The sequence below is a fragment of the Pezoporus occidentalis genome, unplaced genomic scaffold, assembly GCF_034315485.1.
Source record: "Pezoporus occidentalis ecotype Australia unplaced genomic scaffold, CSIRO_AGI_Poc_V1 ctg219, whole genome shotgun sequence".
Classification (NCBI taxonomy): domain Eukaryota; kingdom Metazoa; phylum Chordata; class Aves; order Psittaciformes; family Psittacidae; genus Pezoporus; species Pezoporus occidentalis.
The window spans coordinates 243,816-260,468 of NW_026914062.1; the positions used below are offsets into that span (position 1 = coordinate 243,816).

Below are 16,653 nucleotides of genomic sequence, written 5' to 3' on the forward strand. Positions count from 1 at the left end.
CTTCCTGCTAATGCTTTCCCCTTCCATGCTATACCTTTGAGAGGCCTCCTTTGAGCTACCTGTGGAGTACAGTGGACGAGTCGATGGGAAGCTGCTCTTTGGCAGGCTTCAGCTTCAAGGGCAGTTGACAGCAGGAATGGATTTGGCCATGTGTCCCCTTTCCGAGGGCAGCTGCCCACAGGGGTAGGGCAGGGCAGAAGCAGCCCGGTGTGAACATGTTCCTAAGCTGCAGGAATAAACCAGCATCAACGTTTAATAAATAGAGCATAGGCAGGAAGCAAGCGGGAGGGAGGATTCAGCACTTGGCCTTTGGTTTGTTATTTGTCAGGCATTGATATAGAAGAGGGTACGGATTTGGGATCTATTGGTCGGATCGGCTGCTCCTTCCAGCCAAACCAAACCTTTAAGCTTTGGGAGCACTCGGCTTGAGGCCAGCCTTGAGGCTTGACAACCAGGACACCTCAGTGGACAGCGCAGGCTGGGAGATGATCTGGGAGCTTTCCAGTCTCCTTCCTGACCCCTCCTTTTTGTCCAAGTCTTTGTCCAAGCAGGAGCCCTTGCTCTGCTGGGAATCAGTTCGTTCCAGGTACCGTCACGCTCGCTGTCTGTGCTTATACCCTTGGGCCTCTGTAGCTGGAGAGAGCACAAGAAACATAACGTCAGCTTGATCCATGCATTCTCCAACTGCGACTGGGTCACAGACCTCACCCCCGTGGTCACCATCACCACTCCAGCTGCTTGCTGGGGAATAGGCTGTGCTCCTGCACTGTCACACAGCATCTGAGCTCTTACTTCAGTCGAGAATCCCGCTGTGCTTCATGACAGTAAGCAGCTTCTAGGCAGTGGGAGGAAGAAGGATGTGCTGTGCCTTAGTAGCTGTGTTCAATAGCGGCTAGTCCCTGCCACGTTGCAAAGTGAAGGGCAGCCAAGAGTTGGAGTGACTTTTAAACAGCACTTCCAATGCCCATGCCAGCTCTTAGCAATCCTCCTTATCCCAAAGGAAAGGCAGGCCTGTCTTCACTGCGCCCCTTTTCCCCTGCGTGCAGACATAATGCCACTAGGAGGAGCATTGCTCTTAAACACGGGGGCCAGACCCGGCTTTGGGCAGTCCCTTTGGGCTGGCAGCTGCGATGAAGCCCTGTTGGCAAGGCAGCTGATGAGCACAGAGTATTGCAGCAACGGGGGGTCCCTCTGTGCTGGATGCCCAGCACTTCAGTGCCCTTCAATACCCTTTCCCTTGGCTAAAGTGCCCCAGGACCGACCCCTTCCTCCCCAGCTCACCTGGCTGCATGCGCACCGTGCGGCACAGCCCTTTGCCTGCCTGGCTCCTGTACACGGGCTTCACGCACACCCGGTTGGTGGTGCCCGCGGGCAGGTCCGTGAGGAGCACGCTGTGGATGCGGGGGGACACGCTGAGCACGGACGAAGGGCCCGCTTGCCGCCGGCATCTCACCCTGTAACCCAGGACGTCCCCGTCGGCAGGGTCCCAGGAGGCTTTCAGGGTGTCGGGGCCCATGTCCTCAAAGCGAAGGTGCCTCACGCTGGAGCCCTCTGGGGACAGAGGATTCGTGTTACTGGGGCTGTCCGTATGGAGCGGTCCGCACCGCCCAGCGCCTTGCTCCTCCCGAGCAGAGCAGCCAGCCTGGTCCTTGTAGTACACCGTAACTCATCCCTCCTTAACTTTGCCCTGGTACCAGCATGAAATGCTTTTGGTGGCACTGTTAGGCACGGGCTGGCCACCTCCCACACCTTCAGCTGCCATTCTCTGAGCTCCTCACTCTTGAGTGCTGAGAAGAGCTGGATTTTACCTCCTGCAATATCTTTATGGGAACCCCTTCAGAGCAGAAGCTTCTGCTGGTGAAATGTCCCCCCCTCTGATGCTCAGTCACAGCGAAGAGCAGACACGGAGGGGAAAGGAACACAGAAAGCTGCCTTTCCCTCCTTAGGAAGATTCAGGGACCTCCAAATCCGCTCTGTTCGTGACTACACCAGCAGCTTGGCAGCATGCGCCCCGTAATAGCAGTCACATTGGGCATGTCTCCTTTTCTTTCAGCCCTATGCCTTATACATCTGCTACATCCTAATGGCGTATCACGGGCTGTTCGTTGGGAAGCTGCAGCTTTCCCTTTCCCTCATCCCTGCCCAGGCACTGGGCTGAGCTCTGGTTTCACCTAAAGGCAAACGATCTGCGCCAAGGAACAGGGCTTTCTGAGACCCCTTGTGCCCATACAGCTCCCTCACCTTCCTGGGTGCATGCTTTGGCTGACAGGGATCTCTCCTTTCCCGACCTGTAGACCGCAGTCACTGTCACCAGGTAGGTCGTGTTGGCTGCCAGGTTCTCCACCACGGTGCCGTTGTGCTCAGCGCCCACCTCCAGCAGCCGCGCCGAGTTCCCAGGCAATGGTCCATAGAGCACCTGGTAGCTCGCCACGCTGGGCAGGGTAGGAGCCCAGCTCACACGGAAGCTGTGCGGGCCAGACTCTGAGATGAAAACCTGAGCTGGGCTTATTTCCTCTGAAAGCAATGGGTAAGGATGTGAGTAGGTAATAGGGGTGCTGGGGAGGGACTCTTCATTAGGGACTGTAGTGACAGGACAAGGGGGAACGGGTTCAAACTGGAACAGGGGAAGTTTAGGCTGGATATAAGGAGGAAATTCTTTCCTGTGAGGGTGGTGAGGCACTGGAATGGGTTGCCCAGGGAGGTTGGGAATGCTCCATCCCTGGCAGTGTTCAAGACCAGGTTGGATGAAGCCTTGGGTGGCATGGTTTAGTGTGAGGTGTCCCTGCCCATGGCAGGGGGTTGGAACTGGATGATCTTAAGGTCCTTTCCAACCCAAACTATACTATGATTCTATAATCCAAGGCATAAGAGCACCAGTTGCTACTCAGCATAAATCCAAGTTACTCTCCTGGCCCAAATGACTGCATGGAGTCTGCACAAAGGGGCTGGATTCTGCTCCAAGAGTTCCCCCTCTCCTTCCCTCTTGCACTGGGATTCCCCATCGGTGGCCACACCTGCAGCCTCAGGTAGGAGACAGGCAACTCCTTGTGCTCAAGCCACAAAAGTCAATCTTCCCCTTTGGCAGTAACCCACCCAAGGCAGCGTTGCTTCTGCCTCACCAGCATGCTGGGATAGTGAGTACATGCACCAGCCTGTGCTTTACCCCCAGTGGGCTCTCCACCTGCTAAATACTTACAAGTTGAAGCTCCTGCCTTTTGTGCTCAGGGCAATAGGCTCTGCTTTACTCTAGAGTCATACATTAAGGTACAAGGGTTGGATCTTACGATCATCAGACCTGATCCTCTGTGCTGGACAGTCCAGGGCATCTCTAAGCAAAAAGCTGTTAGCTGGGTGCCAGCATAAAGCAGCCTTTCTGTTCTGTCCTGACCACAATCATCTGCCTCCTTCAGTGAGGCCGTGAGGCTGTGGGATGCAGACCAAGGGCTGTCCCAGTTGCTTTATATATACATACATACACATATATACATATAATAGGGCTATATATACATATATATACACATATATATACATATGTATATATACACATATAATAGGGCTATATATAATATACATATAATATATGTTGTATATTATATATTATATACTATATATATAATATATAGTATATAATATATTATATTATATATGTATATATATGCATATAATAGGGCTATATATATTATTATATATATTATATTATATAATATAATAATTTATATTATATATATAATATAAAGGGCTATATATAATTATATATATATATATAAAAAAAAAACTTTCCCAGTTGCTTTATATATATACACACATATATATATATATATATATATATATATATATATATATATGAGGCTCAGCACAGTGGAGACTTCCCCCTTGGTCACAACTGCATGTTTTACCTGCCAGGGTAGTGACCCTTGTTGTCTGCGGAGGGAAGTAGTGGACGTTGGATTCAGGAATGAGTGCCACCTCGTACGCGGTTTCTGGTGCAAGGTTGCTTAGCATGAAGCTCGTGTGAGCCCCGGACACTTGATCTGCCTTCTTCCTTGCTAGATCACCTACTGGGGCATACTCCAGGGTGTAGTAGCCGGTGTCTTGGGAGAGGAGTTTGGGCCACACCAGGCGGAAGCTGCTGGAGGTGATATCGACTGCATGGAGCCGATTTGCTTGGATAACGTCTGGAAGAGAAAGAGAGGGAAGAGGTCACTGCTGACAACACCAGAACACAGCACATTGAAAACACAGGCCCTTCTGGAGGGGAGGTGCAGCCCCCAGCGCCACTGGGTCACAGCTGGGGTCTCCTCTGTGTAACCAAGCCTCTTCATAGCATCACTGCCCCAGCTTTCTCTCCCTGCCTGTATGCAGTGGCCAGGAAGAAGGGGCAGCAGATGGGCACTGCCCAGCTGCATTCATCCCGCCTGCAGTCGCTCCCGGCAGCGTTCCACAGAGCCCCATTGTTCTGGGACGTTCAGCATTCAGAGCTGCTCTTGCTCCATCCCACCTCTCCCCACCCCTGCACCCAGGCTTGTGCTACCTCTGAGCTCCAGCCCCAAGTACAGACAGCAACACCTCTTCTGATGCCCCGCAGCTCCCCAGCTCCTCCACTTGACCCTGCTGACACACATGAGCCCATCTTGGGCAGGATTCCACTCTTCCCTGGCCTTCCAGAGGGACAAACACACAGGAGGCTGTTTCTGGCTACGGGGAAGTGGCGTATGAAGACAAAGATGCTCTTGTTCTTTTCTTTAAGGGTGTTTGAAAGCACCCTGAGCCTTAAAGAAGTGCATTTGCTCACTCCTGAGACCTTATGATGGTACCAAGCTTAACTACTTCACAGAGTACTCTAAGGAGCTCTCAGAGAGTAAAGGAAGGCACAAGAGTCTGCCCAGACCTGCAAGAGAACAGGGGTTATCCCAGCACTCCCAGTCGTGTCCTGGAGCAGATCATCCCTCCTCCTCCAAGTGCCTGCCAGCTTCCCTGTACCAAAGAGAGCAGCCTCACTTTTTCCTCTGAGCTGTTCCTTGGCTCTCCCAGGCAGGCAGGAACATTCCCCTTCTCCTGCCTGCTCCCAGCCAGCCCCGCTCCACCCAGGGAGAGCTTGGAGGAGGCAGCACCACGGGGCCTGGGGCACTGCACCCCTCTCTGAGCCCCACAGCCACCAGCGGCCAAGCCACAGAGGAACGGGGAGCAGAGGAAAGGCCTCAGCATCACCAGTGCTGCCAAAGGCTCCTGGAATGGGAATGAGGGAGTTTGGAGGCAGCGAATAACGGAGGCAGATTAAAGGGACACGGTGCGGCACCCGAGGGATGTGCAGCAGGAAGCCCACAGCACCCAGCTCCATAGACTGTGGATGCCTTGAGCACGTAAAGAGAGCCATAAAACCCCTAGAAAATAGATGCTCATAGTGTTCAGAGGCAGCCTGTGACACACTTGCCTTCTACCTGCTTGGTGACTCGAAGCACCAGTTTGAAGCCACATGAAACCGGGATGCTGCTGCTTTCATGATGAGTGTAAGAAACGCAGCCAGGCAGCAGAGGAGCCTGTTCCAGCTCTGGGGACAGGATTGCCTCTTGCAGAAGCTTCAGCTAGGAACTGGGACAAATCACACCACTTCATTGCTCTATGTCCATGCTTTAACACGGATAGGGTCAAGGTTCTGATTCAGGGAGGGGGATCACAACTTCCCCATTACCAGGGTGGACATTCAAGGTCTGAGATTGCTCCCTGGAGTCACCTGCTTCTGTTCTGCTCTAAGTGAATGTCAGAGGGTGCAGGCTCGAAGCCTTCACTGCAGCAGAAGCTATGCAGGACCTCGGTTCAGGTCAGGAATGTGTTGCCCTGGAGACGGATGGGAAGTGGCTGATGTTTTGTGACTGCTCCCAGGTAGGCTCCTGCAGAGCTTGGCTCAGAGATGGTGCCAAAGGATGGAACAAGTGAGCAGTTTTTAATCCAACAAGTGGAGAGCAAGCGGGCGCTAGCACAGACCCTGACGTCAGCTCCAAGGAATGCCTTGGGTTTACAAGGTCCTTCCCAAGAAGCCTGGGATCATTGTGTTGGAATATCTATGGAGCAGGCATGAAACACTGTTCCTGGGTAGGAGGTGGAGGGAGGAGAGCAACTCTTGGCAGAGCTTGTCTGTGCATTACAAAAGGCTTTTCAACAGTAGCAAGAGATGGAGACAAGATAGCAGTGAAATAAAACCAGTCTGGGCCATTCCAGAGCTGGAAAGGCCTAATGTCTGCCTGCCAAGGATCCCGGCTATCCCTGCTATCCCAGGGGCCAGAAACAGGAAGGGAGTGATGAGGGCTGCCTCCTCCAGGAAGGGAAGAGTGGACACATGGGGCTTTATCCAGGCTAATTCAGGGGATGCTACCAGTGTCTGATGTTACCAAAATCCAGGCACCAGCCTCTGGATGCATGTGGGAATCTCTCCTTCCATTCAAATCCCAGACTAGTGACTTGTAGACCTGGTGGCTGCACAGAACAGTGCCCTTGGACGCAGCAGGGTGTTTATTACCTCTGCAGATCCTCAAGTCAACCTTGTGCTGCAAGGATGCGCAGGTGATTTCTCATTTTGGGATGCTCTTTTCCACCCCCTGGCCTCAGGATGCACCAGAAGCTCAAACAGCCACGTGAAACAAAGCATCTGGGGTTGTGTGGTGGCTGGTCCAGCGGCTGGTCCTGCCCCATGCTCACAGAGGGGAGATGTGGATGGGTGGAGAACATGGTCCCTGCCTCCCATCTGTTAAGTGATCACTGGAAATAGGAACGGCTCCATACAGAGGGTTTGTGGAAAGGGTTACTTGGACGCTCCAAAGCCAGCTCTAACCAGCTCCCATAGCAGCCAAATGAGGGCTTAAACCAGGGGTTTCCAATGGAGAGAGAACCTCCAGGAAAAAATCAATGGAAAGTCTGCAGAGTCATAGGAACTCACTCGGCTTTCCAAGCAAACCCAGGGGGATCTGGGAGGCAGAGACAACCGCAGGCACTCCCACCGTGCTGGCACGGAGGAGCTGCAAAGAGAACACGCTCTGCGCAGCGCAGCATGCGGATCAGCATGAGGTGTTCCTCTTGGCTCCCTAACGCCTGTCGTCTGGCCCGGATGAGGGCTTTGGGTCTGCTCAGAGCCTTTCCTGGATGCTCTAAGGAGCAGGATTGCTGAGGATCAGCTCTGTCTGTTCCTGCTCCCTGCACAGCAACGGCCACGACCACGTTAGCAACACAGAGGTGGTGGCTGGCCTGCTCTGCCTAACAAGTCAGGGCTGGGGTTTCCTTCCAAGGGCTGTGCTGGCCAAGTCAAGCTATAGATCTGGCAGATGTGGAACGCGTTCCAACAGGGGAGCTATGGAACAAAACCGTTCCCCTCCCACAGCCTTCATGCTGACAGCCAGCACCATCCCTAATTGCTCTCTGTAAGAGAGCAACTGCCAGGTACTTGCAGGCAGGAGTTAGACATCAGTGTGCCAGCCACTGTGCTCACACACAATGGTGTATGTAGGGCATCAGATCTACCCCAGACTAGAGGCTGAGGGAGCTGAGAGGACCAAATCCTTCCCAGGCACACGCATCCCATTGTGGGTGTGCATTTGTGACCTCCACCTCCCTCAGGTGGCTCATAACCAGACAGCACTACAGAGAACACAAACCACCCTGAACGGAGGAATCATAGAATCATAGAACAGTCAGGGTTGGAAAGGACCTTAAGATCATCACGTTCCAACCCCCCTGCCATGGGCAGGGACACCTCACACTAAACCATCTCACCCAAGGCTCTGTCCAACCCGGCCTTGAACACTGCCAGGGATGGAGCATTCACAACCTCCCTGGGCAACCCATTCCAGTGTCTCAGCACCCTCACAGGAAAGAATTTCCTCCTTATATCCAACCTAAACTTCCCCTGTTTCAGTTTGAACCCATCACCCCTTGTCCTGTCACTACGGTCCCTAACGAAGAGTCCCTCCCCAGCATCCCTATAGCCCCCCTTCAGATACTGGAATATACTGAATACATCTAAACTAGATACAACACTTCTAGTACCAATTGGGATATTTACACTGTCAGCTATCATCACAAAAGTCCAAGGGGCTTGGGTACCTTGCTCCCAGCCTTTGCTGGAGCCTATTCATTGCCTGTTGGGGAAATCTCTGGTTAACAATTAACCTGTGCAGCTGGGGGCATTCCCATGCTACGCTTGACTCCCATGGATGTCTGAACAGTTCCAGTTCAAAGCCCTGAGGGGGTTTTAAGGAGCCCAGGTAATACAGTGCTTGAGCCTCCTTCCTCTACTGACACCTGAACGGCTCACTACAAAAACAAGGTCATCTCACCAACAGAAGGGGATTTGTCCCACTCGGTTATGGGACATCCCAAGGGGAATAGAGATACTTGTCCCAGACCTCCTAAAAGCCTTGCTTTATGCTTAGACTGTGGACAAAGCACCTCAGTTTGCGAGGGCAGCAGCTGTGGCTCAGGAGGACCATTGGGTTTAGGGGATGGCCTGCCCTGCAGAGCCAGGCATTAACTCCCATTCAGCCACTCTTCAAGCTCCCGTTGACCGCAAGCCAACCGCACCGTACCTCGGATGGAATCTCGCAGCTCCTTGGTGATGATGGTCAAGTCATCCACGTCCACAAAGTGCAGGTGCTTCTCCGGAGGCTGGCTGGCAGCAGCAGAGAGCTCCAGGTAGTTCCCTCGTCCCGTGCTGACGATGAACACCGTTACCCCCATGTCCTTCAGGAGCTGCATGGGTTCGGAGATGTCGTCAGTGGAGAAACCATCCGTCACCCAAACCAGTACCTTGGGCACATCAGGCCGGGCACCAGCTTCACCACTGAAGAGCTTCTCCTTGGCATAGGAGAGAGCTTTGCCTGTGTTGGTGTCACCCATGAGCTGCCGAGTGTCCCGGATGGCTTGGTGTAGAGACCGGCTGGACTGGTACCGGTCAAAGGGGAACTCCATGGTGGGCGTAGTGCTGATGTGGATGATGCTGGCCTGGATGTCTTTAGGGCCAAAGGTGAAAGGTTGCACAAGGTCCCACATGAATTCCTTCACCCTGGAAAACTCATAGTAGGAGACGCTGCCAGAGCTGTCCAGCAAGAAGAGGAGATCCCCCTCCGAGTTGGAAACAGAGGGCTGGGGACCTAGGCAGGGGAGAGAGGGAGGTGTGGTAGTGGAATGATGTGAACAGGCATCTGCTTGGAAAGCTTGCTCGTCTTGTGCCCAATCTCAGGATTCAGTGGGAATTTTGCTAGGCAGAGACTTCGGGATTTGCTCCCTTTAATTATTATCGTTATTCGCATAGCGTGAGGGCTCCTGGGCTTTATTCCAGGAGCTTCTCCCCTCATCTCCCTGGCACCCCGCTTCCCCTCATTGGGAAGCTTTGCTTCGCTTCTGACACTGAAGCATTGCCCAGATTGCTCACCAGCTGTTCCCTTAACACCTTTGGTTTTAAGGTACATTGCCAATAGAGCTGGAGGAGAGATGCCCTGGAGCTCACACTGTGGAGCATACTCCAAGCACTTCCACACCGCGCTCATGTGGGACCTGGAAACACTGCACAAACTTACCCAGCCTCACGACAGGCTTTTCAGGCACCAGTTATCAAACCACGGCGCATAAAGTGAAAGGCCAGGGCGGTGGAAACAGGCAGGAGCTGAGGCACAGGAAGCAGGGTAGAGTTAAAAGTACATCCCACGAGTGCTGGATCCTGCTGAATGCCTCCGAGCTCCATCAGCTCGCACCGACACCTCTTGTTACACACCAGCCCGCTGATCCTCCCTGCTTTCTGCTCCAGGCTGGAGGTGGACGTGTTCCAGGAGCTGGGAACATTCCTCACCAGCCCAAGCCAGCGGGACAGTGCCCTGTGCCAGGCAGCAGCCTCTGCCATCCCCCTGGGGCCATGAGACAGCAGCAAACTGCTGGTCCCAAGCAATTGCCAAGGTGAGGAGCGATGTTAGAGCCTAACCCAGCTCCCCAGGTTTATCCCATCTGAGGGCAATGGAAGTGCCTGGAGCCGAACCGGAGGAGAATGGGAAGATAAAGAAGCTTGATGAGGAAACCTGCTGGCTCTGCTGGCCCGGGAGAAGGCTGCTGCTTCTCAGAACTGGCTGCAGCTCGGTCCACACAAACCTGGCAGGAAGCTCCTGATTTATACCACTGGAATGGAGGGACTCCTCCCTACAGCACTTGCTAAGAGCCAGGCGCATCGGATGCTTCCCTGCTCTTCTGGATGCGCATTGACCTCCGCTCCCAGACGGTCTCAGGAGCAGCATCCCAGAGAGGCTCAGGGTGTCTGGGATGGGGCTGCGAGACCCGTTTGTGCAGAAGAATGCAGTGCACCAAGAAGAGCGTGCTTTGAGGGTGTGAGCTGGAATCCCACCCCGCTTCACTCATTTCCTTACCATTTCAGCTACTCTGCTGCGTGGGGAGCACACACACACACAGGGGGCTCCTTCTGCTTCTCTTAGAGCTCCAGAGATTACAATAGCTGGACTGTCAATAGTGAATTTGGAACCCTATTCACCCCCACCCAGCTTTGGAGGTGCAAGAAGGGAGAACAAGCCTTGGCCTAGAGATTCCTGCCTGCCCTTTTGAGCTCCTCTATCAGTGAAGGGATCAGGACCATGGAGTGGCCAAGCAATGTGAGCTATGGAGCACAGACGGAGATGGTGCAGCACTCGAGCCATGTGGGAGCCAAACCCACAAGGCAGCAGAGAGCTGTATGGAAAGGCTCCCAAACTGTTGCTAGCTCCAGGCAGACCCCATGCAGACACTGCAGAAAGCCACGGCAAGGCAGGCACAGGGATGGCAATGAGCCTGGCAGAGATGGGCAGGGGTTGCTAAAGCCTGTCTGGGGCACTGCTCCAGGAGGCAGATATGGGATGGCAAAGCCAAGAGGAGGGAAAGGACAGGGCCGGGGACAGTGAGTAGGTACAAGGGGTCTGTTACATGTCCTGGCTGCTGGGAGTGGGACCTGCCATCTACACGGGTTACAGCCAGCTCCGCATGACCCAGCCCAGCTCAGCCCTGTGTTACACACACACACAGTAACCAACCCTCCTTGCCCATAGCAATGTGCAGTTTCACCACCCCATCACCCCGATGAACTGAACCTGTGACCTGCAGGTCCCTGCCACTGCTTCCTGGAGCTCCCTACCTCCTAATGGCATTCCAGCAGGGCAGGGCAACAAGGGCTTCTGGCTGCATGAAGCAAGTCACGCACATGCAGCCATGCCCCTATGCTTTCCCCTCCACTGGGAGTAGTACAAGCCACGGTTGGATTTCAAGCCATAAGGAGAGACCTGGCCACCAGGACTGCTGCCTCCCACAAGGAAATCCCTGTTTCTCCTCGCTGCTTTGAGCAATGACACTGGTGTCCCTTATGTTGCACCAAGTGGGCTGTGAAGGTTTCTGACCCTGGCAGGGAAGGGAGCAATGGCCAAAGGATGTTCACTGATCACAGCCGGTAAACTGGGTCACGGGCACCAGCACTTGGGATGCACCACAAGCAGAAACCCATCACAGCCAGAGCTACCGGTGCTGGGGAACACGGGGGTGAAAGCCAGCCCGAGGAGGCTCTGCAGGAAAAGCCACTGCTTGACACCATGTTCTGCCTGGAGGGTAGAAAGCATTGGTTAACAACTGGTTAACAACCGGTTAACAACTGGATAACAACCGGTTAACAACATGTTAACAACCGGTTAACAACTGGATAACAACTGGTTAACAATCAGTTAATAACCAGTTAACAACAGGTTAACAACATGTTAACAACCGGTTAACAACTGGGTAACAACTGGTTAACAACCAGTTAACAACAGGTTAACGACATGTTAACAACTGGTTAACAACTGGATAACAATCGGTTAATAACCAGTTAACAACAGGTTAACAACAGGTTAACAACATGTTAACAACTGGTTAACAACTGGTTAACAACTGGATAACAACTGGTTAACAACCGGTTAATAACCAGCTAACAACATGTTAACAACATGTTAACAACCGGTTAACAACTGGTTAACAACTGGATAACAACTGGATAACAATCGGCTAACAACCAGTTAACAACAGGTTAACAACTGGTTAACAATCGGTTAATAACCAGTTAACAGCAGGTTAACAACATGTTAACAACCGGTTAACAACTGGTTAACAACTGGATAACAACTGGATAACAATCGGTTAATAACCAGTTAACAACAGGTTAACAACATGTTAACAACTGGTTAACAACTGGTTAACAACTGGATAACAACTGGCTAACAATCGGTTAATAACCAGCTAACAACATGTTAACAACATGTTAACAACCGGTTAACAACTGGTTAACAACTGGTTAACAACTGGTTAACAATCGGTTAATAACCAGTTAACAACAGGTCAACAACATGTTAACAACCGGTTAACAACTGGTTAACAACTGGTTAACAACTGGATAACATCTGGTAAACAACCTGTTAGCAACTGGATAACAACACAACCGGTTAGCAACTGGTCAACAACTGGATAACAACTGGTTAACAACTGCATAACAACTGGTTAACAACCACTTAACAACCGGTTAACAACTGGTTAACAGCAGCAGCAGCCACACTGCTGGGCAGGTATGCGCTCTGGAGCTGCAGGGCTGCCTGCGGGTGGAGCAGGAGGCTGATCCTTCATGCCGGCAAATACCCTCACCCGCACCTCTGCTCACCACGGCCCTGCCTGAGGTGGAACAAACCCCTCCCGGCCAGCAGCAAGGATCCATAAAACACCTCGAGAAGGGATGCGGCAGCGCTTACACGGAGCCGCACTCTCCACCATGCAGCGTTGGCTTTTCAATCCCTCATCTTTCGTCCTGCCCTTTGTCCCCCCTCCAACACAAACATGCCAGCCGTGCCAGAGGTGGGGCTGCTGAGGTTTGTTACCAGTAAATCCCTGCATTACGCAAGCAGCCGCTGCTTTCAAGCCCTTTGCTCTGCACAAGGAAGATGTGCTGTTTGGCAAGAGGACAGGGGCAGAGATGTGGAGAGAAGGAGCCCCCATTAGCCAAGGAACAGCCCTACAGAGCTCCTGTCATTGCTGCTGCTGTGCTCCAGGGCAGGGAACAGAGCACACGGCAGCATCCCGTTGTCTCCCTCGAGCTGACACGCGGGCAATAGGCACGGATCGGACATGCAGAGAGCAGTGGTTTGAAGGGAGCAAAATGTCACCACGGAGTCACGGCATTGCCTATCGGAAGGCTTGGCTTTTCCAAGGGAAAAGCAGCTGGTCAGACTTCCCTGACAGCGAGATGCTGACAGCAGACATCCGCTTATATTGATCCCTGTGCTCTCAGCTGGGGCCTGAGCACACGCCTGGCGTCCATGGGGCTTGGAACTCGCAGAGCATAAAGGGTTCAAGAGCCAAAACCGGATCGTGTCCTGTCTTGGTGAACTGTGCTCAAAATTCCCTTTGCCGTCCCTTCTCACTGCTTGCTCATGCAAGGAAAAGGCAGGTTTGGAGGCTGGAGAACACAATCTGTGCTCCCCTGTGGCCCCTTGGGATCGCAGTGAGAGGCAGGAGGAGCAAGGCACTGCCTCCTCCAGAAAGGTATCCCATCACCCGGGAGCTGTTTGACACGGAAAGCCACAGCAGGGAAGCCTGTGCTGTGGGAAGCAGCTAGATAACCTGCCCTAGTTAGGGAGCTGAGCCCCACCAAGCAGCATATACTGGTGTGACTAAAAGCCCAAGCTGCCTGTGCAGGTTCCAGCTCGTCTGTGCCACAGATCACAGGCTGGATGGTGAGAAATGGCCCTTCAGACAAATTCCTCCGCAGGAAGGAAGCTGCCTTGCTATCTCCTATGATCTTTTCAGGACTTTCCCTGTCTCTGCTGTCTTATTTAGAGCCTCAGAGTGCTGGAAGCGTGGAATTGTGCTGGGTCCTGAGCTGTGCTTTCGAGCTCAGCAAGTGCAGGGCCCTCTACAGAGCGCCTATGGATGCTCTGTGCCTGTTTTTCACTTGCTGCACCCACAGAGACAGCGACATCCCCATCATTTACTGCTGGTGCTGGTCCAGTGTAACCAGGAAACAACAACTTAAGCTCCATTTATCAAAGCCCAGACTACCAAATGTTCGTACTTCACACTGATGCAACAGGGGTCTGAAGCTGGACCTAAAGAGGAAAGCAGGGGAACTGACCATGTGCCTTAGCACTAAGTCAGTGGCCATCACCCTGAAGAAGCCAATCATTCCTGAGCATGTAGAAGCACCGCTGGCCCCCAGCTTCCTCCCTTAGTCCACTGCAGCTGAGAATAAAGCCACAATCACCCACCCTCAGCCAAGACCCTAGGGAACAGCTATGAAGATGCTGCTGCCACTGTGTGCCCAGGGCACAGCCCCACAGCACCTCCAGGCCAGGGCTGCCCACGCCCGGGGGCCCTGCCAGCCCGGCTGTTTGCTCAGGGTGGCTTCAGGGAGCACCTGGGAGGAGCCCAGGAGGCCCCACATCAAAGCCGCTGGCCATGGCCCCTTGCCCACCAGCAGGTTCATTTCCTCTGAGGGTGCTCGGCAGCCTGCGAGCAGTCAGCACGCCCATAGCACCGCACACACGGCTTTGACCCTGGAGCCAGGCACAATCCCTCTGGAAAGCCTTGGCCCCCCTTTATCCCGTGCTCTGAAGGTCCCAGCATTGCTTTCAGCCCGGGCTGGGCAGTGGCCACACACCAGTCCCCCACCATGGCAGCAGAAACGCAGGGCAATAGGAATAACTGCTGCCTGTGGGCTCAGTGAGCATCGTGCCAGCACCATTCCTGAGCCAGCCTGTGTCTCTGGGGAACAGAATCCAGCACCCTGTAAGGGGATCTGAGCAATAGACACAGCCTGCTCTGCTACCAAAGCAAACCAGACCCTGTCTGAGCTGAGGACCTGCTGCCCAGACAGACCAGGGCTTCCCTTCTCCTTTCGCACTGGATTACATCGCCCAGGTGCAGGCAAAGCCGGATGCAGCCAGCGGGAGCCCTGCAGTCAAAGAGCAGAACCTTCTTTTGCTTGTGAGCACAGTAACTGCATCAGCCTGTCCCCCACGCTGTGGGCTCTGTCTTCTGCCCAGTGCCACAGTGCAGGACCCACAAGTGAGACGTTCATCTCCTTTGTGTCCCTTTCCCCCCCCATCAGTTCTGCAATGCTGACCCACAGCCATTCTCCCTGAACAGCATCCAAAAGAAAGCATTTAAAAGAGGACATGATGATTGAATGACAGAGATTAGCAGCAGACCGACAAGGCAGGTATAGTATCAATCACTATTGGTACTTCTCTTCATGTAACAGTGAGGAATGAGGACCTTTTCCATATGGTTGCACTGAAGTGCGAGTTTCTGCATCAGTTTTTTTCTGCTGGAAACAAGCAAGAAACAAGATAACACACGAGTGCAAGCAGACACCTAAAGCAGCAACACAACTTCAGCTTTTATTCTGAAAAGGCTTGCTGAGAAGCCCTTAAGGACCAGGAGGTATTAAAGGGGAAGGAAGCACTAAGAAACCCCCTTGTCTTTCCAGGCACTCACCTCTCTCAGGTGTGCTCTGTCCCGCAGCCAACTGCAGCCACAGACCAAGAGAAAGCACTGTCTTGGCCAACATAGCAACGTCTGGACGAGGGCAAACTACCTTAAATCCAAAAGCCCGGCTCTGGGAAGGCAGATGAAAGGCTTCAGATCAGTCATAGTACGTGCAAGGATCCACCGGATCCCAGGGTGCCCCTTGCGCGCTGCTCATGCCTCGGGATCCGACTGCTTCTTTACGTGTGCTTGGCCGGGCTGGGGTGGAAGCGCTGGCTCCTGTAGGCAGTTTTCCTTCTCCCCCCCCCCCCTTTTAAAGCCATAAATCCATGCTGGCAGGAATAGCTGGAGGAGAGGCACAAACAGCACCCCCGCTGCTGCTCCTCTCCCGACTGCAGCTTGCCCCGGGAGCGCGGATTCAGCCTGCGTGCAGCTGGGCTGCTCGGGGGAAGAGATCCCTACAGAGAAAACTTGGGCCCTGCAAGACCCTGGCAGCAATCCAGCTACTGGGAGGGAAAGAGCGAGCAGCTCGGAGAAATCCAAAGCTGCTTTGCTCTGGAATGAACTGGAAGAAGGAAAACCACGTATATAGAGGAAAGAAGGAGCCAGGCTGCGGAGCGTGCCCTGCCCTGGGAATAGTGGCTAATCCGCAGGGAGGAGGCTCCCCAGGTCCTAGCGCTCCCCAACGTGTGTCCCTGCCCCTGTGCTGCCCCATGGGGCTGAACGCGAAGGGTACAAAGCAAACTCTGTGTCGCAGAGCTGTGCCCTAGGGAGAGCAGGAGGCACCGGGCAGCACGGAGCCTGCAGGAAGCACCCAGCGGGGAGCGTCAGTGCATCCAAAGGGGCATGGAGCAATGCTCTGGTGCAACGGGTGCATGCGGCAGCCTGCTGCGTCCTCCCCCCTGCACTGGGGCATTAAATACACCCCCAAGTCTGACTTCTGAACCAACGGGGATTCACGGGGCTGAAGATAAACCTGTGACCAATCTCTTCCTGGATGGAGGGGCAGAAGAGCTTGGCAGTGAGCGCGTACCAAAGATGCTCCACCTTTACTGGCATGTGGCTTCTCCATTCCCCTGTATGCAGGAGGCTTGCCAGAGCAAAAGATGGACCAAACCTAGTTCACCCAGTTATGAA

The 16,653-nt window shown here is 53.5% G+C and overlaps 1 protein-coding gene across 1 annotated transcript; it reads right to left on the reverse strand.

Annotated features, from left to right (window-relative positions):
- Positions 1–218: 218 nt before the first annotated feature.
- On the reverse strand, positions 219–16,166 carry VWA1 (von Willebrand factor A domain containing 1). The gene is made up of 6 exons (XM_062620043.1): positions 15,526–16,166; positions 8,574–9,137; positions 3,897–4,175; positions 2,242–2,514; positions 1,282–1,551; positions 219–633 (listed from the first exon to the last, which is right to left on the reverse strand). Exons 1-6 carry the CDS (start codon positions 15,596–15,598, stop codon positions 593–595), a joined length of 1,500 nt encoding a protein of 499 aa, XP_062476027.1. The 5' UTR covers positions 15,599–16,166; the 3' UTR covers positions 219–592.
- Positions 16,167–16,653: the final 487 nt, after the last annotated feature.

Excerpts from the sequence above, each read along its gene's own strand:
- VWA1 (XM_062620043.1), bottom strand. The coding sequence starts at position 15,598 with ATGTTGGCCAAGACAGTGCTTTCTCTTGGTCTGTGGCTGCAGTTGGCT. Across the intron at positions 2,515-3,896 it reads AAGGGTCACTACCCTGGCAG|AGGAAATAAGCCCAGCTCAG; the intron begins GTAAAACATGCA and ends CATTGCTTTCAG. Across the intron at positions 1,552-2,241 it reads CAAAGCATGCACCCAGGAAG|AGGGCTCCAGCGTGAGGCAC; the intron begins GTGAGGGAGCTG and ends CTCTGTCCCCAG.